Source organism: Pezoporus flaviventris, unplaced genomic scaffold, assembly GCF_033815535.1.
Source record: "Pezoporus flaviventris isolate CSIRO_AGI_PZ_B2104156 unplaced genomic scaffold, CSIRO_AGI_Pfla_v1 ptg000148l, whole genome shotgun sequence".
Lineage (NCBI taxonomy): Eukaryota > Metazoa > Chordata > Aves > Psittaciformes > Psittacidae > Pezoporus > Pezoporus flaviventris.
In genome coordinates this window covers 186394-214029 of record NW_026892696.1, presented here as the reverse complement: position 1 = coordinate 214029, position 27636 = coordinate 186394, and the positions used below count along the sequence as shown (strand labels likewise).

General features: G+C 53.5%; 1 protein-coding gene across 4 annotated transcripts; it reads right to left on the bottom strand.

The window, feature by feature from the left end:
• Positions 1-1279: 1279 nt before the first annotated feature.
• On the bottom strand, positions 1280-24402 carry ARHGEF10L (Rho guanine nucleotide exchange factor 10 like). 4 transcript variants are annotated; one of them, XM_061479380.1, is made up of 28 exons: positions 24293-24402; positions 18899-18983; positions 18474-18656; positions 18325-18352; positions 17839-17924; positions 17641-17724; positions 17181-17356; positions 16647-16763; positions 15453-15561; positions 13452-13558; positions 13162-13239; positions 12910-13089; positions 12077-12193; positions 11897-11989; positions 11487-11660; positions 10730-10875; positions 9932-10116; positions 9720-9835; positions 9408-9535; positions 9225-9325; positions 8071-8189; positions 7711-7797; positions 7365-7594; positions 7122-7276; positions 5564-5709; positions 3907-4081; positions 2377-2499; positions 1280-2292 (listed from the first exon to the last, which is right to left on the bottom strand). In XM_061479380.1, exons 2-28 carry the CDS (start codon positions 18933-18935, stop codon positions 1808-1810), a joined length of 3765 nt encoding a protein of 1254 aa, XP_061335364.1. In that variant the 5' UTR covers positions 18936-18983; positions 24293-24402; the 3' UTR covers positions 1280-1807. The 4 variants fall into 4 exon arrangements, with proteins under 4 accessions (XP_061335364.1, XP_061335363.1, XP_061335365.1 ...); XM_061479379.1 differs by lacking the exon at positions 24293-24402 and adding an exon at positions 23591-23859; XM_061479381.1 differs by lacking the exons at positions 16647-16763; positions 24293-24402 and adding an exon at positions 23591-23858.
• Positions 24403-27636: the final 3234 nt, after the last annotated feature.

Genomic DNA, 27636 nt, shown 5'->3' with positions numbered 1-27636 from the left:
GCACTGGGGCAAGACACACAGCTTGAATGAGGGGAGAGGGCTCAAGGCTTGCAAAAAAAAGCATCTTCTAAAGGATGCCAGCATAGAAATAGATATAAAGATATATTTATAATAAAGATATATATTTAATGAATTAAATGCCATCTGTGGTTAAACCAGAAGGTTTGCCTCCCGTGCATAGGAGAAGGTGGTGACCCTGCCTGAGGCTGTCCCCCAGTGGGGTGAGCTTGGCATAGGACCACACTTGGGTTAATAACGTGGCTCATTACGGTGGCAGCAACAAAAGCCATTGGCTTTGGTGATGCCCCTGGACTTCTGGGACAATACCCACCACTGGCAGGCAGCACAAGAAGCACCCTCATTAACTGAAGGATATTAACTTGTTTTTTACAATGTCCCCCTGCTAAATCAAGTGCAAACTCCATGGTTTGCATTACATACAGCACTGCAATAAGTATGTATGTATTTAACTCTGCAATTGCAATCACAGAGCATGAAAACTCCCTCCTAACCATGCCACGGGTTGATATCCCTTGAGAACCAGCTGCTTTCCCACACACCGACCCCAAAGGTACCAAAATTGCAAAGGAAAAGAGAAAAACAGATGGGAAAAGCCACCAGCTCCTTGCCACCCTTCCCATGGGCATCACGGATGCTGACGAGGGTATTCACGGTCCTTCGGCTGCAACCATGGCTGGTCCAGAGCCTTCACCACCCAATTTGTGCTGGTTCATGCAGCTGAGATGGGGGAAAAACTTAATCAGAAAAGACTTTAAGGGCAAAGAAAGAAAACCCCAGCAAAGCACATTTGATGGCTAATTAGAAAACGACTGAGATCAGTGCGAGGCGGATAATCTCAGCTCCCTGGCAGCAGGAGCCACGCGGTCCCATTTCAAGGTTGAGCAGTCAGGAATATCAATCTGATAATTGTAATGCTACAAATGAAAATCAAATTGAAGCCAGTTAGAGGATGGCATTATAAATTGATTTAGTCCTCAGACAAGTTTCCACCTCCCTGGCCCTGGGTTTCTCCACTATGGATGGAGCGAAGTCTGGGTACCAGGGATGGAGGCGATGGGGTACATCCTTCTCCCCCTTTTCCCCTCTATCCCACATCATTTCTGCAGGGAGAAAAAGGCATTTGGGGATTTCCTATTGCTACTTAGCTCCAATGATCTGCACATCCTCAAATGTGAACATCTCAACAAGCCCTTGTGATGCTGTCGCTGAAACAAGAGTAAGAAAACACTTGCACCAAAAGCACTGCAAAGAAACACACTGATTCCTATAGGGTTTATTTCCACGCTCCCAACATTTCCTTTCCTCTGGAAGCCACTTGTACTCAGCTCCCAAAAGCAGGGGATTTCTAACAAATCTCCTCAAATTCACAGTCAAAAAATGCCTATTTCAGCAACAGCCCCCATTTTGGCGCAACCAGCACCCACTGAGTGCTCCCACCACTATTTCTGCATCTCCAGGTGCCCCAATATATACAGATTCTGTCTTTATACAGGTAATAATATACATCATATTTATATATATATTTATATAGAGAGATATTCACACGCAGACACACAGACGCCTTCGGCTGAAGAACCGGCACCTCCAAAGCCTGCAGGGAGGTCACCGTTCCCACCGTTAAAAACTCCCCTTCCAGAGCTGGATTTTTGGGGGAAAAAAAGCCCATTTTTCAGTTTTCCTCTTTAAAAAACATCCAGGGTGATGCCCCCAGGGCAGGACCACCCCCGGCAGCTTTTGGGTGGCTTTTTGAGGTAGGTGCCAGGTGGAGGGGGCCGGTCCTGGGGTGCTATAGCATCAATGGGACCTGCCAGATGAGCAGGGTGCTGTCGGCATCGCTGCCCCGGCGCGGCGATTCGGCGTTGAAGTTACGGTAACCCCGGCCCCCCGAGATGATGGCCACGGAGGAGATCTCCTTGCGGGGGGTGTCACGGGCACAGGGTCTGCTCCGCACCCACACATCGGGGTCATCGGCCATCTCATAGATGGAGCCATCCTCCTCGGTGTGTGCCGGCGAGCCGCCGACCGGCGCTTCCCGCACGGACAGCAGCTGCCCCGGGAGGTGGGACGTGGACCGGAGGCGATACTGTAATAAAATCCCTTTTTTCCTCATTTCCCGAGGAGGGGGTCCATCCAGTTCCGGGGGTTTCTCTTCCTCGCCCTCCTCTTCCTCCTCTTGGTCACCCTTCAGCACATCAGGTGCCAACGTGCTCAATGCCACCGCTAAGAACTCCACGGGGCCACCGTGCCCGTTGAGGGACACCATGCCTTTTCCTGCCAACGAGAAGAGGGAGGTTGCTAAAAACAAGCCCTTAAATCAGGTTGAATCCATGTCGGGTGGGTTGCTTGGGTGCTCACCAGTGATTTTGGGGATGCCCTCCAAGCGAGGCACGGGCAGCAGCACAATGATGCCCTGGTCAGTGCCGACCCAAAGCGAACCCTGGCAGATGAGGAGACTGGTGACACGGACATGTTTGTGACCTGTGGGGATAAAAAGGAGGATGAGGGATGTCTTTACAGCAGCATCTTCCCACATAACCCATCACCAATGGGTTCTTCATGGAGAACATACTCCAGAGCCCCCTAAAACCAAGCAGTGCCTTTGGGTGAAGGTCTTCACACCAAGGAGAGCGTTCCAGGTATAAATAAATCAAAAGAAGAGGAGGAAAATAATAAAGCAAGATTTCTAACGGCAAATGAATATTTTATTGCCAAGACTTAAGGCTGCACGGCGTCAGCCTCGTCAGAGCAATCTATCTGTGGAGATGCAACTCTGGTTGCTCTGGGAGGACTTTATTAATGACCTGTCGAGTTAAAAAGGATGAGGGAGAGCAAGTTCAAAAGCGCATTAATAGCTGCGCGCACTTGCCCAGCAAGAAAAGGAAGTGATAAATATTTTAACAGGCCCTAAAAAGCAAGAGGAAAAGTGACTGTACAGGAGTATCGTGCTCCTGACTAATTACACAATTATGGAGCTGGAACAAGGAGGGAGACAAGCTTGTGAGCCCGGCAGGGGTGAAAGCAGCATGGGAGATGGTGCTGGATGGTGAGTTAGAGGAAATAGGGGTGCTCAGGGCAATGGCAGTGGGGTTTGTGCAGGGATGCATGTATGGGTGCAAAGATGCATGTATGAATGGAAGGATGTGGTGCAAGGATGCATGTATGAATGCTAGGATGGGGTGCAAGGATGCGCACATAGGGATGCAGATGGGACAAGGCTACATGCAAGGATGCACACGCGGTCTAAAGATGGGGTGTGTGGGTGCATGAAGGGTGCAAAGGGTGCATGGATGCACACATGTGCAAGGATAAGGTGCACACAGAGGAGCAAAGATGGGGTGCAAGGATGCATGCACGGGGATGAAGATGGAGCAAGGCTACACGCAAGGATGCACACATAGTCTAAAGCTGAGGTGCATAGATGCAGGCAAGGGTGAAAAGATGGGACGCATGGATGCACATATGGGGATGAAGATGGGTGCAAAGATAGGGTATGAAGATTCATGCAAGGATGCCCCCAAGTGCAAAAGATGGGGCACAAGGATGCAAGATGGGATGCATGGATGCACACGCATATGCAAGCACGGGGTGCACAAATGCAATGATGGGATGCACTCACATGTGCAAGGGTGGGACGTATGGATAAGAAGCATAGGAGCATGGGTGCAGACAGGATGCATGGATGTACACGTGGGTGCAAAGATGCCACCAGTTCCCTCTGCAGTCAGTGAGAGACTGGTCCAAGCTTTACACCATTAACCAGGTCAATTCCTTGCACAGTTCCTCTGCAATTCAGCACAGCCAGAAAGCAAAGCAACATGCCTATGGGGTGATGCCCCAATATGCCCATTCGTTGCAGTTAAGAGCCAGAGGGAAAGGGGAGCTCACCTGGGAGGACAAAGGTGGTCCTGGTGGCGATGTTGATCTCCTGCAGATGCTCCAGTGTCTCGGTGTGGAAGAGGCGGATGGAGGAGCCCGAGGAAAAGGCCATCCAGACCCCGCTGCCTGCCTTGATCATGTGTGTGACACTGGCCTCTGTGTCCGGATGGGCCTCGAAGGTTTGCTGCCAATGGGGAATGGCAAATAGGAAATCAAAGGGTTGTTCCCTAAAATTGCTGCTGGTTGGGGCTGTCTCCAGCTTTAGGGCTACAAAGCTGCATGGGGAGGGGTCCAGAGTGACTTTGAGGTCCCATCCCACCTCGCCAGCTCTGGTTTTGGCCAAGGACACTGAAAGCAGCTCATCCCCAAACCCTTCTTGGGTGGTTCTGGGATAAGGACACAGTCATTCCCACCCCTCCAGGGCTGGTTTCTTCTTTAAAAGATTCATTTGCCAGACTAAATGTACTTGTAAAACCCATCCCAAGATGCGACGGGACCTTCCTGCTTCCATCATACCTGAAGACATTCCAGGCCAGCCTGGATGTGGTTCTGGGCAGCCTGATCTAGATGAAGATGTCACTGCTCTTTGGACTGGATGAGCTTTGAAGGTCCCTTCCAACCCAAACCATTCTATGATTCGAACCCCAAAAGTCAGCGATCAAAGGCTCAGCCCTTCCACAAGAGCTATGTGGGGATCACAGACTGATCCGTCTGCTTCCCAAGCTCCCTGCCTGAGCATCTCCCTGTCAGATACAGGATACAGCCTGCAGGAAAACCACCTTTTCCACATCAAAAATCCCCCCTGCTGCAGCCTGGGCAGGATTGAGGGATTGCCCATTGTAAAAACTCATGTTGGCATCAAAGAATTGAACCACTCGGGGAGAAACCTGCATGGAGCAACTTCACCTTCCTCTCTCCTATGGCTTTGAGACGTGGTTTTGCTTCAGGATTTAAAAGCAGCAGCAAAACCAGGAGCTGGCATTGATCCCCTGGACCCAGCATACAGCATCCCTCTCCCCACCAAATCCTGCCCAAAACAGGGGTGAATAGACACCTTTAACATACCTTAAAGTCTCTATTCCTCCTTGTTCCCCACCCCACATGGGTTTTACCCCCTGACGGCTTATTCCCAAGTCACCAATCCCATCCAGGCAGACCCAAGACCCTATTCCCCAGCTCTCCATCAAACACTATTTACTCCTTCCCCCTTCCCTAGTTTTGCCTCCCCCCATCACTTTCATTCTGCAGAAATTCCCACCTGTCATAAATAAAGCCAGAGACTGGAAACGAATCCAGCCCTCGATGCATTATTCATCCCCGGCACCGCCGTTAGGCTGGATTTACGACAGCTAATACATGCAAACTAAATTTGGGCACTAAATGTGAAAATTAAAGGTGGAGAAAGAGGGTGTTTTTTTTTTAAAGCAAAAAGCAACTATTCAGCGTTCCCTGATTATGCAGCTGCGGGAGACGTCTCGGCATCCTCCTCCTATGACCCAGCGTGGGAGGGAAGGGACCCAAAAGTGACGAAAACCAGCCCAGAAGGGTTGGTTTGGGCATCACACAGGCAGGGATGTGCCCATGCACGTGCATTAACCCAGTGTGACTTCCCCCCCAAAGCCACCCCACATGGATGTGGCACAGGGGTCCTGCTGATGCTCCCTACCTGGGCACGGAGGCTGGTGGCATCGAGGACAGTGACCTGATTGGCACAGCTGGCCCAGAGGGTCTCATCCAGCGTCAGGAGAGCTCGCACGGGGCCGGTACCCACAGCCAGGCGGGTGGGCTGCTCCGCTGGGTCCCACAGCCCCCCTGCAGCAGAGATGAGGGGCATAAAATGATCAGCAAAAGGGAAAAAGCATCTTCGGATGCAGTTGAAACCACCCTCAATGTCCCCAGTGTCACCCAGGATGCCTCCGAGCATCCCAATGCCACAACCAAAAGGATGAGGGGAGTTCGCAGCCAAAGCTTCAACCCCCCCAAAACTCCTTTGCCCCCATGCAAACAGCTTTTTAGCAGCAAACAACTGGCCACCTGCAACACTTGGGCATGTTCTTTGCAGGAAAAGCCAAAAAATCCCTTTTTCCCCTTTAAATTTAGTTGCTCTTGAAGTGACTCTCCAGAGCCGATTCATCCGGGACCGATCTGGAGTGTCCCTGTGAACCGCATCCAACCTGGATGCGGATGAATTCACCACCACCAGTGGCTGAGCAGCTTCAATAGATAATTGCTCTCATTTTCTTAGCTCCAATACAGTTTTTCTTTCTCTAAAACCGTAAGATCTGAGGGATAAAAGGGCCCTTTTGGGGCGCTCAGACCTCTGCTTCCATCCGCAGGGGGTTGCAACCGAGCCGCCTTTCAGCACATCCCAATTCCCATCGTCAAAACCAGCTATTTTGGGAAAGCTTTTGCCTTCCAAAAAGATGGGGATAAGATTAAAACCTCCACCCCGCAGCCCTGCCAGCCGCTTGCTGCCTTCAATGTGCATTTACGCAACACAGATTAAATGAAAGCCGCTTTAATTGGTGGGAAAGGGGATGAGCAGTACCCCAAAATGCAGTTTAAGTGGCTTTACTGGCTTCGCGTTGACTTGGGTGCTGCTCGCTGCAGGTCCTCGCAGCTCAAATGAGGGGTTTTGTCCAAAATCAGGCCGGTGCAACACAAGATTTGAGGCTCTTTCCTACCCTCTAGTGATGAAGCAAAGGTACTTAACAGCCGAGGAGCCCCTGCAAGCTGCAAGCCTCGGCCTGAGCTGGAGCCGGGGAAAACAAACCCAATGTGAAGCTAATAAAGGAGAGGGCTTTTGTATGCATGGGGTTTGGAGGGGCTCAGTTTATAGCACTAAAAAGGTGGGGGTTTAAAGCCAAAAGCTGTGAGACCTTGTTCATCCCATTGTTAGACTCAGCCTGCAGCCCCCTCGTGCAGCCACCCTACAAGCAAACCCTTTGCTGCCACATCAAGCCCTTACACCACGACTGTTTTCCATGTTCTCCCCCAAAAACAAGCCCCTCTTGCATTTATCATGGCAATGCAAAATACCTGGGCTATTATTTAGCATGGGCTGCGAGGAGAAATGAAACAGAGGGGAAAACACATTAAAACCTAAGATTTAGCACTATTTAGCAGCCAGCATCTCTCACTAGCATGAAGAACCTCCCGTTTCATGTTTTTTGGGTGTCCCACCAAGAAGCCTGCTCCAAAAGCACACTCAGAGGTGTCCTCACCATTGCTCCTGGGGTATGCAGCCACGGTCCCATCCTGCAACCCCGCAAACAGGTACTCAGGGCTGTGTCTCAAGCAGAGGACGGGTTGCAGTCCTGGGCTTTTACAGGTCAACAAGCACGGTGTCCCCGTGTCCACGCTGCCATAGACTGCAATGCTGGGGAGGGAACAGGGGAAGATGCAGGAGATCATATGCTGGTCCTCAAGGTTCGGTGCTGGTGATGGCACCCAAGACGCGGGCTCACCTGCCATCCTGTAATCCCAAGCACACGGTGGGATGCAGGGATCCAGGGGGCTGTTCGGTGCTCAGTCGGGGTTCCTGGGTTCCCGATGGGTCCCCCTCGCCCAGCTCAGGGATGTACTCCATGCACAGCACCGGTGATGCCACCGGGAAGGACTTCACCGTGCGCGGCACAGCGCGGTTGAGGGAGAAGATCTCCACTTGCCCCCCTGCCCCTTCCTGCCCCCCTCCAACCTGCGTGGAGCGGGGAAGGGAGGTTAGCACCAGCCACCAGTGCTGCAGAGAGGGTCTGCAACTAGAGTGACCCAAACCGAGTGGGTTTTGGCCCATTTTGGGGTGGTTTTGCTTACCCAGAGGTAGCCCTGTGGCAGCGAGGTGCTGACGGCGGAGAAGCCCAGCAGTGAGGACTGAACAGGGTTGTGCACCGCAGCGCTGAGCTGCAGGAGAGACCAGGATACAGGGGGCTGTAGCACCCCCAAATTACCCCAACACATGCAAGGTATCAGTGTGTGCCTCAAAATCTGGGATCCAGCCACAGCATTTCCAGTTTTCCAGGGTGGATCACGCCAACTTCTGCCTTTGCAACCAGCATGGCCACCCCATCCGGCCCATCCATCATGGGATTTCTGCCTTTATGTCCCAAAATGCTGGATGTAAAAGGGAAAGGAGGTACTGGAGAGGGTGGAGAAGAGGTTGGCCATCGCTCCTACCTGGAGGTCGAGGGCCTTGGAGAAGGCAGGCATGTGGCAGGACAGGATAGGGCACCAGAAAGGAGCTTTGCTCTTCTTGTCTTCATCAGGACAGAGCCAGCCCGGCTGGTTCTCCTCCCCTGCGGCAAGCAAAGGACATCAAGGATGGCCAAGACACCCCCCAGCATCCCTTCCCTCCCTGGTAGGACCCCAAAATGAGGAATTCTATGTGCAAGGCTCTCATCTCCAGCCCCAAATCCCCATCATCTGTGGACCTGGGGTACATCTCACCCCTTTCCATCAACAACTGAACCCTACAGCAGCACACAGCCAAGCAACCACCTTGAGCAGCAGCAGAAAAAGCCCCCAAAACCCAGATAATGTATATGCAAAGGGGGGGGGGGGGGGGAAATCACTCTGATGTGTTTCTTCACATTAGGCTTTAATGTGTTTTCATTTCTAACTCACGGCTACAGGATTATCCCTGAGGCATCCCAGATTAAAGAAGAAAACAAAAAGCCAAACAACACATAAACTGTTTAAACCAAGAGAATCAAAAATCATTCCAGGCCGGAGGCACCCGAGCACTCAAATAGGATTTCAAAGGATTTATTTTGGTCTCCCATTAAACTTATCTCTCTTTTTTTTTTGCTGCAGTGGCTGGTGGAGTTAAATAGGAATAGGGAAGCTGCAGGAGGGATGGCTCCTCCCTTGCTTATTCATAGAAGCATAGACTGGTCAGAAGGGACCCTAAAGCTCATCCAGCTCCAACCCCTGCCACGGGCAGGGACCCCTTCCACTAGAGCAGCTTGCTCCAAGCCCCTGTGTCCAACCTGGCCTTGAACACTGCCAGGGATGGGGCAGCCACAAGTTCATCCTATTTCATGGAAAACAGGTCACCCTGACACCATTGGCATGAGAGCCAACAGAAATCCATCACTGTGATGCCAACCTGGAGATGCCACCCAACAGCAGCAAAACGCGAAGTATTTTGAGCCAGAATGAACCAATCCCCGTGATTTCCAGTGTGCAAACCCCAAAATGCTCTCCATCACCTTGCTCTGATTCTTCCCCCCACCCCATTTTGCATCTGGAGGCTTGAAGGGATGCAAAGCTCCCCCCAGCTCCCAAATTTGGCTTTCCAAAGCAAGGGTGATGCCCATAGAGCTACTCACGTAGTCCTATCTTGGCCAAGTGCAGGCGGTTCACCCAGGAGATCTTGCTTAAGGGGTTTGGAGTGATGAAGACCACCATGACACTGATGGGGCGGCCAGATCTGCATAGGGAAAGCATCACCAGGTTGATCTTCAGCCTCCTCCTCGGGGTGGGAAGAGCCCACCTATGATCCACAAACTCACTTGTCCGGCTTCCCAGGCAGCAGGAGACGGAGACGGCACTTGTTGGCGGAGTGGATCTCCTCCTCCTTCACCTTCATCATCCTCTGCAGGGCCAAGCACCAGTCTTGGGCCACCGTCATGTTCAGGTTCTAAGGGAAAAGCCATAAACGATGGAAGTGCCTTCAAAACAAGCCTGAATCATCCCCAACCTTCCATGGGGCTCAGGAGGATGAAGTGTCCAGCGATCTCTGAGGAGCCACATGGTTACTGCAAAGCATCCAAGCTCCGTTCTACCCAATCCACAAGTTCCACCATGTTTTGGCATGTAGATACCTGGTAGGTGCCATGCAAGGTGCTGATGAGAAGGGTGATCTGCTCCACCACCGCCAGGTCCTTCTGCAGGTCCTGCAGCTCCTGGAAGAGCCGTGGTGGCCCCAGGTAGACTTTATCTTGGGTGGAAAAACAGAGAAATGAGGTCCGTGATGGATGCTCCATCCCACCCCATGGAAACCAGCCCAACACCAGCTCAAAGGATGGGTGCTCACTGTGGGAAGCCTGCCCGGCTGGAGCGTGCTTCTTGGCACCAGCGTTGTGGATGACAATGTTGTCCTTGTCATAGGCACCGCTCTCCTGTCCCACCTCCACCACCTGCACCTGCGGGAGGGCCGTGCTCCACTTCACCACGTATTTGGGACCCAGGGGCATCAGGCTGCTGATTTCCAGTTGCCCTCTGCCAAGGGAGGATGCAAAGATACACGTAAGTAAACCAGCAGACACCATGACTCGTCCTGAAAGCCCTCACAAAATGCACTGTGCAAGCCAAGCCCCATTTGCAACCCCACACCATGCCTGAACCCCCAGACATGGGGCACGCAACCACAGCAGACCACGCTCAGCACCTACCCTCGGTTCACCGGCCTGGAAGAGGGAAAAAATGATTAATAAAGAGGTATTATGGGGAACTCAAAGGTTTCCCCCTTTGCAGCATCAACCTCCACCAAGCCCTGAGGTCCCAGCAGGCTCCCAAACCCCACACCAGCTCCAGGACCCCACAGCACCAGGGGATGGAGGCTTTGTGTGGAGGTATGCCAAAAATGGGGGGCAAACAACCCCCAAACCAAGTGAGCTTCCCCCCCAAAACAAGGTCTGACATGGTTTAGTGATGGTCTTGGTGGTCCCTTGGGTAATGGTTGGACCTGATGATCTTAAAGGTCTTTTCCAACCTGGTTGATGCTGTGCTTGTAAGGTGAAGTGGGTTTACAAGTCCTTTGGGTAGCACTAGCAAAACCCATGTTGGTGGCTTTGCAAAGTGATTCTGGGGGTCTGGGGCCACCAGCACGTACTTGAAGTTGATGTTGGCGCAGACCAGCATGTCGTTGAGCAGGAAAACCTTCCTCTCCTTGGACTTGATGAGCTGCCCGCGGTCCCCATACACCGTCTCCGTCAGCGTCTCACAGAGCAGGAGCTGCCGCTGCCCCGAGCTCAGGAGCTGCAGGGGGGATGGAGGGTCAGCCCGGGGGCTCTTGTGAGCCTCCTGCCCCACATCTGGGTTGCCTTTCCCCTATTGCAAGGGTTTTCCTCCAACCAGGAGCATGCACATCCCTAAGCTCCACAGGGACGGGTGTGCAACATGCTCTGAAGCCACAAGATGCCAAACTCCTTTGCACCCTGGATGTCCAACCACCAAGAGAGCAGAGCCATGAAAGACCAACGTAGCCCTTTTTGCAGCCCCTCTTGAGTCTCCTTTCAATCCCCAACCCTAAATCCCGGTGCCAGGATGAGCTCCACGGGTGCCCTGCTGTGGTTTTTGCCACCAGGGCAGTCCCCAGCCTCAGGATGTGTCGCAATAGCTTAATTTAGGGGACTTCTATTCCACCAATGGTTGCAAAACCAAGCAGCTGGTCCTTGCTTTTCCGTGGAGAGGAATTTCCCTGCGCCAACCTCAAGATTTGCTTGAGCTCAACGCCCTGCTGGAGAAAACAGGGGTCCCGGCTTCCCGAAGCCCCCGACACGGAGAGGAAGGTGGAAGCAGCAAAACTCAACCACCAGCTCCAAAATCCACCCAGCAGGAGGAGGAGGAGGCGAGGCTGAAGGACCCACCTTGTTGAGGCTGCTGCGGTCACTGATGCTCTTGCTGAGCTGTTGGATTTCGGCAACTTGGTCGGCCAAGCGCTTCTGCTCATTGAGCTTCTCTGCCAACGTCTCCAGCTCGGTAAGGGCCAGCTGGAGGGACAAGCGGTCTGCGTGGCCCTTGGGGGTGTTCTTCAGCATGTCCTGGAGCAGGGAAAGGATGGGGGACAAAAGCCACCCCAGGAAAATCAGCCCTGTTGAGGACGCGATGACTGGAGGCACCTTCAGCACCTCCAAAATCAAAGCGTGGGAGATGATCCTTGGGATGGTCCCCAAAGACACAACCAAGCTGCCAACCCCAAAGCATATCCCTTGCTAAACCCTTTCTCACAGCACCCAGGCTGCAAAACAGGATGTGTGCAGGAACCCATCACCTGTACCTGCAGGAGCAGGATGAACTGAGGGAACCTCTGGATGGGCTTCACCATCAGCCCATAGAGCGTGACCCGGTCGGCACTGGCCATCTGCCTCTTCTGCAGGGGGGAAAAGGCAATAGAGAGGAGCTGTCACCCCTAACGGTGACCAGCAGCACCGTGCACCCACGTGTGGGTCCTGCTGACCTTGAGGAAATCAAGGAAGGCGGGTTTGGTGAGACAAGCCTTCTTGATGAGGGACATGGCAGTGGTGAAGTTGTTGACGTAGTCACTGTAGACGTCCAGCACCATCGACTTGGAGAACTGGGGAGAGGGAGGAGAGCTGTGATAACGTGGGGCTCCCCCAGAAATGGGGGTTGGCAAAGTAGGGGATTCTCATCTATTTCTGGAGTGAGCCCAGAGGTGATGGGCTGGAGCAGCTCTGCTCTGGAGCCAGGCAGAGAGAGCTGGGCTGGGGCAGCCTGGAGAAGAGAAGGCTCCTGAAGGGGACACCTGAGAGCAGCTCCAGTGCCTGAAGGGGCTGCAGGAAAGCTGGAGAGGGGCTTGGGACAAGGGATGTAGGGACAGGCCAAGGGGAATGGCTTTAACCTGCCAGAGGGGAGACTGAGATGAGCTCTTAGGCAGAAGCTCTTCCCTGTGAGGGTGCTGAGGCACTGGCACAGGGTGCCCAGAGAAGCTGTGGCTGCCCCATCCCTGGCAGTGTTCAAGGCCAGGTTGGACACAGGGGCTTGGAGCAAGCTGCTCTAGGGGAAGGAGTCCCTGCCCATGGCAGGGGTTGGAGCTGGAGGAGCTTTAAGGTCCCTTCCAACACAAACCATTACATGACTTCATATATATATATATATATATATATATATATATATATATGTATATGCATACACACACATATATATGATGCTGAGGATGCTGGTTGTACCCCACGTTGTGATTGCATCACTTAAACCCTGCAACCCATCCCGCTATCATTGAAAGCGGTCCAGGGGGAGGTTTAGCAGTGGTCCCCCAACTTTCCCTCCTACCGAGGCCACAAAGAGGTCCCCGATCTTCTCTGCTGAGTCCCACTCAGCCACACGGGAGGCGAGGGCGATCTGGAACATGGAGTGGCACTGCAGGATCTCCTTCAGGCGGAAAAACACCACCTGGCACTTCCGAGCACTCAGCACCTTCGGCTCCATCTCCATCAGCGGGTTCCTGTAATCCTGTGGGAGATGCCGGTGCATCAGCATCCCTGAGCCCCTGTGCTCCCCATCCCAAACAAGGGGGTCTCCCACCTGCAGGATGCGTTTCAAGGAGTCCACGTAGCTCCGCTCGCTCTGCACGATGGAGCCCAGGATGTGCCTCCGGACCACCTACAACAACAGTGGGGCTCAGCCACGATGCACCCCCCCCCCCCCCAGCCAGCCCCAAACAACAGGATGGAAGAGGGGCACAGCGTGCTGCAGAAGTGCTGACACAGCAGCATCGCTCTCTGCTGACTTGCCCTTTCCCTGGTTGCTCAATCATGGGACCAAGGGGAAGCCGTGGTTTACCCTCCCAAAGCTCCAACCCGCCCCACACAGACCTGCTGGGGGCTCAGCCCCTCGGGCATGGGGCCCAGCTCCGGTGGTGGGTGCTTCATGTCAGACACCGTGACCTCCAGGAAACCCGTGTCCTCCTCCTCCGAGTCCCCTGCAGGGAAAACACCCACAACCACACACCCAATAAACCCCGGTTTAGCCTGGTTTGGGGTCTAAAGTAAAGCCTGCAGCCCCATGAGCTGCTTCGGCTGGGGATGCGTCCGGGTTTGGAGATGGACCCAGCGTCCTCCCAGCATCGCATGTCCCTACCCAAGGGCCGGCCACTGTCACCGGACACCAGCATGAGTCAGGCTGCGAGCAGGGACCGAGCCAGCTCCCTGCAGGGAGGGGACAAAAAGGCTCCTTGTCCCCAAAAGACCACCCTGGATGGGGGAAGAGCGCCCTCGTCCTCGCTCCAAGGGTGGGTGCAAGCAAGGAAAACGGGGGGGGGGAAGGAGCCAAGAGCAGCACGCAGAAGGAAACACGGAAGGCGAGAGGTGGGTGCCTGGTGCCCGGCACGGGGACCCCTTACCCGAGGCCGAAGCAGCCGAGGAGGAGGAGGGTGAGCGGGCCAGGGCGGCATCGCGGTACAGGGACGGGCGCTTCTTCCACATGGCCCCAACCGGCCGCCCCGGCCCCATCCCGGCGCCTATAAATAGCCGGTAACGGGGACGACCGGGCTGGAGGGGAGGGCGCTGGTGCCGGGTGACCTTTTTCCTTCCCTAATTTTGGCAGGGAGGATCACTGCCCTCGGCTCCACAGAGATCCTGCAGCTACCTGCCAGGGGGCTGGGCTCTGCTCCCAAGGAACAAGGGATGGGACAAGAGGAACCGGCCTCAAGCTGCACCAGGGCAGGTTTAGATGGAGCTGAGGAACAATTCCTGCCCCAGGGGGTGCTCAGGCATTGGAACAGGCTGCCCAGGACAGGGCTGCAGGCACCATCCCTGCAGGTGTTCACATAGGCTTCCAGCATCTGAAGGGGGCTACAAGGATGCTGGAGAGGGACTGTAGTGATAGGAGAAGGGGTGTTGGGTTCAAACAAACAGGGGAGGTTCAGGTTGGAGATAAGGCAGAAGCTCTTCCCTGTGAGGGTGCTGAGGCGCTGGCACAGGGTGCCCAGAGAAGCTGTGGCTGCCCCATCCCTGGCAGTGTTCAAGGCCAGGTTGGACACAGGGGCTTGGAGCAAGCTGCTCCAGTGGAAGGGGTCCCTGCCCGTGGCAGGGGTTGGAGCTGGGTGATCTCAAGGTCCTTTCCAACTCTATTCTATGATTCTAAGCCATGTAGACGAGGTCCTTAGTGACACGGTTTAGTGGTAGACTTGGTCCTGGGCTTAAGGTTGGACTTGATCTCAAAGGTCTTTTCCAACCTTATTGATTCCATGATTCTGATTCTCCCCATTTCCATGCCCTGGGCACAGGGCATTCCCATGCCCTACAGCACTCTGGGGGCAAGATGCTCTCCAGCATCCCAGGGACACCAAAAGCATTTAAGCTAAGCCACGCTGGGACCATGCAGCAAGGCTGGGACACACACACTGGATACCCTGGGCAGCCCCAGCTGAGCCATGAGGCTGCCCACCAGGATCCTACCTCCCCTGTGATGCTCCAGGGAGACCCTTGAGCTCCGGCGGTGCTTTTCCGCCTCCACCACCCTCCTCCTCCGCTCCCCATCCCCTACACGACAGCAGGAGGGTTAGGAAAACACCCCCAAAAATCAGGGTTTCAGGGCAGATCCTGCTCTGTGTCCAAAGGGGGCACCCATGGGTGCTGCGTGGAGGGGTCACTGCCTTGCTCCCGAAAGGACAAGGGTGTTTGGAGCGAGACAAACCAACCAAGCTTGCATGGGGATGGCAAAGAGTGAAAAGATATCGAGTAAGAGCTTAAAATGCCCAGAACAGGTCAGCAAAGATGAGAGCAATAGGATTTGTAATGCGTTTTTTTAAGAAAATACCCTCAAAAAGGGAGTTTTTTGGCTCTCAAAAGCAAGGGGAGGGTTATCCCACCTACCTGGCGCTTCTTTCCGGTGCAGGAATGTCACCTTCCTCATCACTGCAATCTTGGTCTTCTCCAAACCATCCTTGGTGCCACTTTTGGCTGCTTTCATCAGCTGGGTCATCTAGGTTAGGGGGATGAGAGGGAGCAGGAGGGCTTGAGGCAGCACCAGGACCCCATTTTAGGTATGGGTACAGTGGCATCCCTTTGGGAACATCCCCTCTGAGCATCATTCTTCATTTTGGGTCCAGATACAGTGGTACCATCCTCCTGGGGACATGCCCACCGAGCATAGTCCCCCATTTCAGGTTTGGGTACAGCAGTACCATCCCTTTGGGAACATCCCCTCTGAGCATCATCCCTCAGTTTGGGTCCAGATACAGTGGTACCATCCTCCTGGGGACATCCCCACTGAGCATCATCCCTCATTTTGGGTTCGTATGCAGTTGTTACCATTCCTCTGGGGACACCCCTTTCGAGCATCATTCCCATTTTGGGTTCTGATACAGTGGTATCATCCTCCTGGGAACATCCCCTCTGAGCATCATCCCCATTTTCCCATGCAGCCCGATGGGGAGGAAGATGAGGCACGTGGCTGAGGAAGGAGGATGGCTCCAGCATCTCTCCTCCCTCTGCAGGGACACAACTGCAAGCAAGCAGGCATGGGCAAAGCATGAGCATGCAGCAAAAGCAAAGAGGAGGGAGGGAAGGGAGGCACAAGTGCATCCATCCCCTTCTCCTGGCTGGGGTTTTATGTGGGAGAGAGCAAAGGCTGGGGGTGTTGGACTTTCACACCTCAAATCAGAGCAGGTTTAGCCCAAGCTGACATCAGCGTCTCCTTCCCAACCCCAAACTGGCCGTGAAGTACCAGCCTGGATGGTTTGGGGCTGGGAAAGGCTCAGGAATCTCCTTTCCCACCTGATTTCCACCCTGTTATCAGGGGGAAAAACCTTCTCAGATCCATCTATCCCACAGGAAACCTCGCTTGGTCCAAACGCCCCTTAAAAGAAAAAGACAAACACCCAAAAAGCAAATGGTTTGGGCAGTTGCAAGACAGATGGACACGAGAGGCAGCTCTGTGATGTTTAACTCAAGGGTCTTCTCTTCTGGGGGATAAAACGGGATGAATTCAGCCTGGATAATCTCCATGAGAGTGTTTTCCCACCCCTGGGAAGATTTGGGGGACAAGGGACAGAGGAGGGACAGTACCTTCCAATCGTACTTCTGCTTCAGCTCCTGCATGTCTCTCCCCCCAACTCTTAAAGCCAGGATGTCCCTCTTAGTCCTGGCGTATCTCTCCTTTAGTCTATTCAGGTCTGGAGAAAGCTGAGCCCAAAGCAAACCAGGCAGGAGGAGAAGGCAGAGGAGGCAGAGAAGAGATCCAGGTAAGCAGCCAAAACACAAAAAAGAGGAGGAGAAATCATCCCAAAGCAGCACAGTACAGGCAGATCTTCCCCATAATCCAGCTTCGCTCGAGCAGGGAAAGGAGGAAGCGCAGGGAAAGGGCAGCAGCCACGCTCCAGCAGTGCCAGGATGCGGAACCAAAGGGGAAAAGAGTAAGGGAAGGAAGAAGAAACAGAAAGAAATGAACCCCCCAAGTTTGAGGCTGGCTTCAGACCGGCTGAGCCGGGGAACCGCAGCATCCTCTGCGTCACCATCAAGCCTGGCTGTTCCGGTGCCTTCATACAGCAAACCCAGGGGAATAGAAGGGAAACAATCACAGTAAATAAAGTCAAGTGTTACCTTGGGCTGGAAGGACGCCCGCTGCTTGGCCGGCTCGGCCTCTGGCTTGGTTTCCTCGCCTGAATCCTCACTGTAGCTCTCGAACTCGCTGGAGCTCCAGCCCAAGTCCTCCCCCAGGCGCGTCCCCTCGCCGCGCTGCACCTCCTCGTAGATCAGGCTGTGCTCCGTCCCCAGGCCTGGCAAGCAAACACCAGCTCCTTTTCCATCCAGGAAGGCAATTCCCTCTCCCCAGGGACCCCAGATCCTCAGGGTCTTGCAGCCCTGCTGGTAACACTTCTGCCTTCATCCCACCCAAACCCCAGTGGTTTTCCCGTTGTTATCCCCCTCAGCATCCTCCTTTAGGATGTGCGTCTCCTTCGCAGAGCATGCCTCGGTTTTCCCAGCTGGAAAATGGGCTCGTGATCCCACAGGAACCCACGGAAAATGGGGAATCAAGGTGAGGGGATAGGTCTGTCCCTACCATCCTGCTCAGCATCGAGGTTTTCACAGGGGACATCATCGTAGATCACATCATCCTCCACCTCCGGGAACTCGAAGCGCTCACCTTTGGGGGGACAAATCCAACCCCAGAGACTCAGGTCAGAGCCCAAGGATCAAACCAGGATGGAGAAACGTCTCCCAGGCCTCGGCAGCCTCCTTTTCCCAGCATTTTACCCACCTTCGGGGCCGCTTTTCCTCTTCCAGGTCTGGGCACCGATGTGGGGGTCTCCACCAGCCTCCCCATTGCTCACCCCCACTGGCAGCCTGCAGGGAAGGGGTCAGGGAGCCCCTCAGGGTGCAAATGGGGTGCACCCAAGCCGTCACCCCCCCCATAACCCTCTATCCCTATTATTGGGGTTCACAGGCACAAGATAAAGCTTGTATTTGTGACACACCCCCCCCCCCCAACTGCATGCCTCCTTCTTCATGGATTTGGGGGGGCCTGGGTTGCAGGCTCACAGCGGCTTTTTAAGTAGATCCAAGCATCCCACATGGGAATGACACAAGACCCCAAAACAGCTTTTCCGGTGTCGTTTGCTGCAGGGCAGGAGGATGCATCAGCATCGGGGAGCGCAGGGAGAGGGTCCCCCCATCCCTGGTGGGGTCCTGCCCCTCCTCCTGCAACCCCATGCATGCATCTTTCTCCCCCAAAACCCCCACATACCCTTCCTGGGTCTCCAGCACCAGCCCATCTGCAGAGAGGGAAAGGGAAGAGAAATGGTGTTGGCACCCAGGCTTGCAGCAGTGCCACCCTGGGCATCCGAAGGGGACATGGTGGGGACATTGAGGACCCCCCCGGCCTGTGTTCCTCACCACCTCCAGAGCTGGTTGCACGGCGCCTGCGAGGGGGTGCCCGGAGGACAACTTCACTGCTGGGATCAGCCGCTGAGTCCTCCTCTTCCTCCTCTTCCTCAGTATCCTCAAAGTCAAAGGCTTCACCGAGGTCCTCCTCCCCGTGGGGCAGGGGGCTGGGGGTCTCTGGGGCGAGATGGTCACCTGTGAGCAGAAACCTTGTCACTTGTTGTCCCCCTGTGGGGACACAGCGATGGAGGGCTGCAGCGGACAGAAAAGAGCATCATCCCCAAAGCATGCAAGATTCAGCAGCCCTTCAAGTTTTCATGATCCCCAAAGGCTCCAATGGGGATGTGGAAGGTGCCCCATGGTGATGCACCCTGTATCTGCCCAAACCTGGGTGTCCCCCCACCAAAATCACCCCAGCTCCCATGGGTTGACAGTACCTACTGCAGGGTGAGGGGACAGCTCAGATGATGCCATAGCGCAGGGGGTCCAGATGCTCCACCTGGGCCCTTCCCTGAGGCTTTCCTGTGGGAGAGAAGGAGAAATGGGTTGTGAGGGAGGATCAACACCCCTAAATCCATCCCTGCAAGAGGAGTCAACATGGGGAGACTGCGAGTGTGGTGGAACCGGCTCCAGCTGCTGCAAAACCTTGCAAGGAAGCAGAAGAGTCAGTCCCAAGTCGCAGTTTTCACTGCGAATCCAGCTCGTGTGCAGCAAATCCACCCTGTACACAGCAAATCCATCCCCTGCGTGGCAAATCCAGCTCCGAGCATCAAGCTTGAAGGTCCTGGAGGCTGGGAAGCGCCACAAATCCTCCTTGGGATCGATGGCTCATCCGCTCCCGTAACCAGAGACGCCTGGCACGAAGGTCACCAAGAGGAAGAGGAAGGACAGAGCTGGGACCCCCATGCCCAAGGGAGGATGCAGTGGAGAGAAATGACCCTGAGAGGGGATGCAAAGAACCAAACTCTGCTGACTTGTTCCTACTGGAAGCAGGAACTGGTGCACGATGGATGCCACTTCCCTGCTGCAGAGAGCCTGACCCCCAGCAACCATTTCTCCCTTGCCTGGACCCTCATTCCCTCTGGGAAGTGGATAGAGGGGATGCACTGACCCAGGATGATCCTTAAGAAAAGGATCTATTTATTCCCCCTGTACTGAAACCCCTTAAAGCAGGTAGGGAGGTAGAATGCATCTACCCCTAGAAAAGGGGTAAAGCCCTTGCAATCACTGCACATGCACAAGCTGATGCTGCAACCCCAACCCCATCCCACTGCAAACCCCCCAAAGCATCGAGCTAAAACTCATCCAACCCTTGCCCAGACACCAAACAAATTAAAGATAAACCTCTTCTTCCCCTCCTCGACCCGTGTTACTGCTGCAAATCCTCTTCCAGCCACCCTTGCAATGAGCCCATTGCCTCCACAAACACATTAATAGGGATTTGTTTGGGAGGAGGACCCAGGGACACTTATTTTTCCTCCTTGAACGCTGTTGCCTGCCCCTCGAAGCAGAAAGCAGCTGGCAGCCAAGGCTGCTCTCAGATGTCACCTAACCTGCCTCCCATGAGGGTGGGAGCAGGCCATTCCCTTCACCCTCCCTTTCGCAAGCTCCGGGTTTTATCCCTATGGATGCGACGCCACCCAAGCCATAAACCCACCACTGTGAGGGGCACTATTCCCGCAGCAGTGCCTCCAAAAAAAAGAGCAAAGCAAGTTAAAAGCATTAATAAATGGGTAAAACAAGCCCAGCAGAGGGATTCTGACGGGCTTCATCCAGAAACCAGTTTGCTTACTGGTTTTGGTCACCCTTCCAGCAACACGATGGCTTCTGCGTTCGGAGAGGGGAAGAGGAGGACGAGGCACAGCCAGGTCCCTGCAGCTCGATCCCGATTTGATCCCACTAGCAGGGCAGGAGAAGGTCGCATCCCATTTTGACAGTTGACATAAGCTCCCATCAGCCCAATTTTGTCCCAGGGCTGGTTATTTTCCCGGCTGCTTCCAAGGAGAATCACCAGGTCTCCAAAACAACCCCCATGACCTTTAACTGGGGCTGGCTAAATTAAGAGGAAAAGGGTTATTTGGCATCATTTGTCACAGCAAAAGTGCTATGAGGGGCAGGAACATCCCAGTAGTAAAATGCATCCCATGGGATGGGGAAGGGTGGGGGGAAAGCTGGTGGCGTGCCCTACATCAGCGAGCTGCTCCAAACCAGGCTGAGATAGCAAAAAAGGGATGCAGAATAATGCGAGAAGGACGTGGGGATGCAATTGTAACCCAAGAAGGATGTGGGGATATGAGATCATCCTCGGAAATACGGATTTCAAGGCAGCAGGAGCTGCTGGGTCCTCACCCTGTTGCCAGCAAGCTGGAGGCAGCATCACGAGCCCTGGTTCAGCCCCGTCTCCCTCCCAACCTGGGTGGGGAGGGAAAATAAATAGATCCCGGTCTAAATAAAGCAGAAAAGCAGGAGCATGTGCAGAGCCCAGCGACCAACAACTATTTGGCTTTAGTTTGGTTATATTTAGCCACCAGGACAGAGCGACAGGTCCCAACTGGTAGGGATGGGTGCCAGCCCTGAGGAGTCATCCCCCAGGAAAGCATCTTCCCACCAAATCCCCTTTTTCTTTAATAAAGGGGCTCCCAGAAGACAAAACAGGTTCAAAACCCCATAAAATCAGAGCAGGGAAACACAGCAGGATTTACCCTGGGAATGCCCCCTGCTTCTGTCTGCATCCCCGCCACGTTAATCCCTCCTTATAAATAACCCTGGCGCTATTTATAACAGATGGGGGGGGGGGGGGGGGGCAGGAAATAGAAATAAGAATTAGCTTTTTTCTCCCCAAAGTTTCCCCCAATTCCTCATAATTTCTCCAAACGATGACCTCACATCCCAATGGCAGCTTCAAGGCTTATTTCCCCACCTGGATGACTTTCTACCATCACCTTAGCCAAAGAAGGCTATAGGAATAGAGACTATAGGAATAGAGACTATAGGAATAGAGACTATAGGAATAGAGACTATAGGAATAGAGACTATAGGAATAGAGACTATAGGAATAGAGACTATAGGAATAGAGACTATAGGAATAGAGACTATAGGAATAGAGACTATAGGAATAGAGACTATAGGAATAGAGACTATAGGAATAGAGACCATAGGAATAGAGACCATAGGAATACTATTTGGATGATTTCCAGCACACAGGGTGCCAGGGAGAGCCCGGGTAAAGCAGGAATGTTTTCTCCCTAAATCCCAGTCCTTTACATTAATGATTTTAAATAAGCCAGCAAGTATTTGCTCCAAGGTAAGTTGTTTCCCCAGCCCACGCGGGTCTGTGCGGCAGCGTTATCTGTGTTCCAAGGGCTGAGTGGTTTATTTCCCAGTTTTCCAAGGAATCAGTTGTGGAGATTTGAAGTTGGCACAGCGGGAATGGGGGCTCCAATGAAGAAAAGTCATCCTCAATCCCCCAGATTGCCCCCAATTGGGCATTTTGATGCAGTTGGGGTTGGCAGCGATAAGGGATGGCTCAGCAGGTGGTGGGAATGAAACAAGAGCAAAGTGATGGGGTTTTTCCCCCCAAGATAAGCCAAAAGATGGTTTTTTCCTCCCTAAAAAAAAGAGGGGGTTACCCAGAAAAAAAAAAGCCAAAAGAGGGAATTCCCACTAAAAAACTCCATGAAAATTCAAGATTCAAGGCAATTTTGTGATGATATCTGAAAAACTCCCACCAAAAGGCATCATCTTCCAGGAAAAGCTTTTCCTCAACACCGTGTTTCCCTCTTTCACCTCAAAATGGTTCTTCTGGGCAAATACTCCAACTAAAGACCCAAACCCTGGAAAACTGCCACCGTTTTCCTCCTGATTTTCCTTTTCAACATCACTGATGAACCGGAAAAAATCTATCCCTCGCCCAGCTCGTGCCGTGAGTGCAAATGCAGGGGAAAAGGGGGGAAAAAAATCAGTAAAAATTCAGAATTACAGCACTTAAATAAGAAAAAAGAGCCCATTCCGCAAAGATTTCTTATCAAGAAACCCCAAAAGCAAGAAAAAGCCTAATTTAGTGCCAAAAACCTCCCCAGTTTGATGCTTATCCCAATCTCCGCCCTTTAATGCTTTGCAAAGCAATTGCAAAGTTCACCCAGTGCAAAACTATCCTGGAAAGGAATTTGGAAGGGGAAGAATTTAAACAGAAACAACAACAAACGCATAAAAAATGGGGTTCCCCCCCCCCCTTATTAGTGCTTCCCAAACAATTCCTAACACTTTGGGGTCTGCTTTATTGCAAAGCACCAAATTAAAAGGTTTTGCACCCTTTAAAAGTGATTTTAACTCCTCCCACTGCTCAGGGGTCACCTTCTTATGGCTAAAAAGGGACGCAAAACCCAGCACCAGGCATTGGCACCACCAGATTTGAGCTCATGGACCCCACTATGCTTCATGTCTCACCCTGTTTGGCAGAACCCCCTTCTGCTTGAACTATCAAATATTGTTTTTTTCACCTTCAAAATGCATTTGTGCCCCTTTTTAGGCGGTATTTTGGGGCAAAATCTGTTCTTTGCAAGCTGCCATCTCCCTAAACCACATGTAATACATTACAACCCCCTTGAAACAGATGGGAAATGATATTGCAGGCACTTCACCCCCTTTGCAACCTTCCAGCAACGCAACCTTGTGCCCCAGTGCAACCAATATCCAAATAAATCACCAAAAAGGGGGAAATTCCCATGATTTGCCATCAAAATTATCCAGGAGGAAGCTCAACCCCCCCCGAAATCGTGTTTTCCCGCAGGTGCCGCAAATCCCAGCTGGGAAAAACCCAGGAGAGATTTGCACCCATTGCAGATTTGGGGTGAAAAAGCCCAGGAATGGGTGTGGAATTAGGGTGATGCAGCAGGAACCACCTCCTCTCTCATTGCTGCTGCTTTGGGCTTAGGTATTTAATAGCAATTTAACAGATTTAAGGTATTTCTATAGAAAACCAAAGCCCTGAAGCCCTGGCGGCCGAGGGGAGGCAAAGGGCGACCTCCTCCTCCTGCAAGAGGATGTGAGCCCCTATAGATATGAGGTTTATGCATATGGAGAGAGGGCTTTATGGGCAAGCAAGGGAGGGGAGATGGGGTTTGGCTGACCTGGGAAGGCCGCGGCTCCTCCGGCTTTGTATCCGCATCGGCCGAGCAGGCCCCCGGCGGGGAGGCAGCGTCAGGGAGAACAAGGAGAAATCCCCCCCTGGATAGGGATGGATCCCACAGACCCCTCCAATGGGGTGCCCAGGGTGGGTGACACCCAACCGGTACCCACGCACCCACCCCAGCACCCCCAGATCCCAGCGGCCGAGGGCTCGCAGCCGGATGGCAGCCGCGGTCCAGCGGCTGCACCGAGGGATGCCGGGATTCTGGGCATCTCCCCCCCCGCCTTCTCCTCCTTCCCAACCAGCTCTGATTTACACCCCTGGTGTTCCCTATCCTGATAAATAACCCCCAGCAGGATTCAGCCCCGTCCTTGCCTTTTAACCCCTTATACGCCAGAGCAACCCGTTAACCCTCTCATTGCCAACAGTGCAAAACCAGCCTGGACCGAGGGGGGGGGATTTTGCAGCAGGAGTTTCCAAAATGGCCAGGAAAAGAGGCATTTCCCCGGGATATTTTACACCAAAGCCATCAGCTGCAGGGCTCAAAGTCCCGGAAGGTGCCTCCACATCCCCATTCAGCTGCATTTCCCCCACACCACTAAGAAAAGACCCCAAAATACACTATATATTAAATCAGCGCAAGGACCCCCCGTTTGTATGCACTTAAAGGCAATATCCCGGCTACAAACTGCCCCCACCTTACCTATTTCATCGGTGTTTGGGGCTGTTTTCCCCACTGGGAAAGGAGTTTCCTGCTGCTGCCAAGGCCAGCACACCCCAGCTGCTGTTGCCCAGCCCTGCTGGAAAACACCCCTGGCAAACACATTCAGTAGCTGTCAGGTTTATTCCGGCTTGGAACCAGCCAAACAAGCCAGGCAGAAGTAAGCAAATAAATAAACATATATATATATATATCCCTATATCCTGGTGCCCTTCGCATGGCTTGCAGGTAGCCGGAAAAGCCCACCTTTTCCTTTGGGATTGCTGCTTATGGAGGGGCTGAGCCCTGCCAGGAAAACCTCTTTGCCAGAGGGAACAGCACCCCAGCATCATGGTGGAGAGGGCTTTATCCCCCCTATCCCAATATCTGGAAAGGGGAGGCCCTCCACAGACCATTCTTGGGGTCTGGGTAGCAGGAAAAGCATCTCAGTGGCAATGATTGATAGAAATTGAAGCGATCAGTTCTAGGTTTTCAGGTGGCATTTGAATCGTGAATCAAGCCCTCCCAAAGGAGCAAAGGGGGGGCATTGCACCCCAAAACCAGCTCTGCACAGCGAAAGAGGAGGGAGCAAAGAGCACCCAAAGCGCCCACCCCTTTTGCAGGCAGAAATGCATCCATGGGGTGCAGACAGCACCGAGGAAGGTCTCAGTGCACCCACAGCTCTACATAGGTACCATGTACCCACAGATCTATGCAGATATACAGGGACTGACCCTCCAGTGAGTCACTGCTGGCTGGCAATTACTCAGTTTGCCACCATGGTTGCATTGGCAAAAGGAGTGAGTTTATGCATGCACCGATTTAGACTGCATCCCCCCCCACCTGGGTGCCCTACACCCGCAGCAGCACCCTGCAACCCCCCTCACCAGGGTGCACCCTGGTGCATTCACCACCCTGAACCCCCAAACACTCACCCCGTGCCCAGCAAAACTGGGAGCAAGTTGGGATTTGGGTGCTCACAGCCGACGTGTGGGTGCCTGGGAGCACTGAGTCAGGCAGGGCTGGGTGCCAGTGGCAGCAGGGCTGGGCCACCCTGGGGTGCTGGGAGCTGAAACACCCCCCCAGAATAAACCCATTCTAAATCAAAGTAGATTAAATATAAACCATCACCCTGCAGAGCATCTCCTCTGCGAGCCAAGGGGCTCGGACCAGCAAAGAGCCCCATCAAACCCCACTTGCAGGGCTGCATCGTTGCACCCTGCAAGGATTAAGGGTGCTTTTCCAGCTCCTTGCATGGAAGGAATCTCATGCACCTCCTGCTTATACACAGAGCAACCTCCTTTTAGCCAAAAGGAGTCTATCAACTCAGTTTTATGCACCCCACAAGACACCAGGGATGGAGGTTGCGGGGCTGGAGTCACCCCCAGTGATTTACCCCTGCCTACCAAAGGGTGCTTTTTGCATCAAGGACCCAGACCTTCACCCCTCCAGAGACGGCTCCATAGGAGATTTAGGTAAGCAAACAGCTTACACCCGTTCTCAGCCCTTAAATAAGCATCAGCCTCCTCCCTCTCTTGCAGTGATGCTGATGGAGCCCAGCTGATGGACCCTCATCCTGCCCCCATCCTGCCCCAGCTGCTGGTTCCGGGTTTAAAATGCAAACCCCATGTAAATTACCCCTCCTCCCTCGCTAGGTTCACACCCTCCCCATAAAGCTTTACAATACCTAGCAGAGGAACCCAATAAACCTGTTTTTATGGGTGGGCACAGAGGCTTTTTCAAGGAACTTGAAGTATTCGGTGTTTAAATATCCGCTGGAGCGCACTGGGTGCTGTGTGTGACTCAGGTGATGTGCACGGAGGGAGGTGGTGGCTTAAATGTAATCAATCCGTGTGAATACATACATATATATATATATATTTATAGAGATCGATGTAATTGGGGTGATGGAGCCGGTCCAGGGATGCCCTCTGCTGGCATCCTCCCCTGTAAGGCTTTGGGACACCTTCTCCAAGAGGTTTCCCAGCTTCTCCAGAGCTTTTTCCTTGGGAAAGCCTTGCAGGGAGGCCCCAAAAGCTGCTGCCCATGAAGGGGCCGGAGCTCTCGGTGCATGGCACAAGGACGCAGCAGAGCAGCTGGACTGGTTCTCCCACCGGTGTCCCAAGAAAACCCCCTCGGAGGTGCACAAACCCGCCTTGCAGGGCGTGTGGATGCAAGCTTGGGAGCACGCACTCATCCGTTCAGCCCATCCCTTGCTTCCTCCACATCTCCCAGCCATGCAATGCCCAGCAAAATCCTCCTGGAGCCCCATCTCCCGTCAGCATCCCGCTGGCCGGAGGCAAACCAGACCTTCAATTCCCCTCTCACACCTAAGAGCTCGGGGTGTGCTTCACCCGGAGGATAAATCCCCTCCCAAAGCACCCAAAACACTCGCTTAAAGACCTCGGCGGTGCAAAAGGAGTCTGGAAAGGGACCTGGATTCATTGCAGCACCTCCCATGGGATGCACCAGCCCGTTTCTGGCTCCCTGGCTGCGGGCAGGGCATGCAAATACCCCTGGATCCCATTCCCACGCCGCACCCTCTCCCCTGGACAGCGGGATTCCTGCAGAGCTCTTGCTGCAAACCCCCTTTTCCCATTGCTGTGGGCGCATCCAAGCACCCCCATCCCCAGGGATACCCCAAATACCATTGGCTGGGGATGCAAACGCGGCCGGATCGGGGATTGCAGAAGGCGAAACAAGGCCAAGGTTACCCAAGGTGAGTCGCTCCCCACCCCAGACTCCCTTGGGAATTGACAGGTAAGACCAGTTTTTCCTTATCCAAGTTACAAACCAGTTTAACCCGCAGCCTGATGCAACCGCCTCCAAACCTTCCCATCCACCCTGTCCAACCCAGTGGCCATTCGGGGGGGGGGGGAATCCCATTTTTAGGAACAACAGCCCAGGTTGCAGCACTGGCAGCGTTTGAGTTACACCGTGCTGCTATCGATGTCATGACAAACCCCTAAATAAAGCAAGTCCCCCATCTGCTACTTGGGAGCAACGCTTTTAAGTTTCTTTTTTTGGCCAGAATTAGGGCTAAAAGCTGCCAAGTAATTCCCAAAATATCCCAGATTTTCAGGGAAAGGGGCAAGGAGGTGCCTGGGAGGGGAATTTGGCCGGGCGCTCGGGCTGCAGGCTGCAACACATCCCATAGGTGAGAGGCATCCTCACCACCAAATTACTCCTCAGCAGCAAAAACCCTTTTAAATCCACCAGGTTTTTTGGGATGCTGAAGGTCTGAGGCGCCTCTTTCCCTCCTTCCCTTGGGAATACATCCCAGATTTTACCTCATCCAACCTTTGATCTTCCCAACCCAGCCGGAGCATCGGAGGTTGCCGCGCTGA

Excerpts from the sequence above, each read along its gene's own strand:
- ARHGEF10L (XM_061479380.1), bottom strand. The coding sequence starts at position 18,935 with ATGGCATCATCTGAGCTGTCCCCTCACCCTGCAGTAG. Across the intron at positions 16,764-17,180 it reads GGGCGTCCTTCCAGCCCAAG|CTTTCTCCAGACCTGAATAG; the intron begins GTAACACTTGAC and ends CTTTGGGCTCAG. Across the intron at positions 2,500-3,906 it reads GACCACCTTTGTCCTCCCAG|GTCACAAACATGTCCGTGTC; the intron begins GTGAGCTCCCCT and ends TTATCCCCACAG.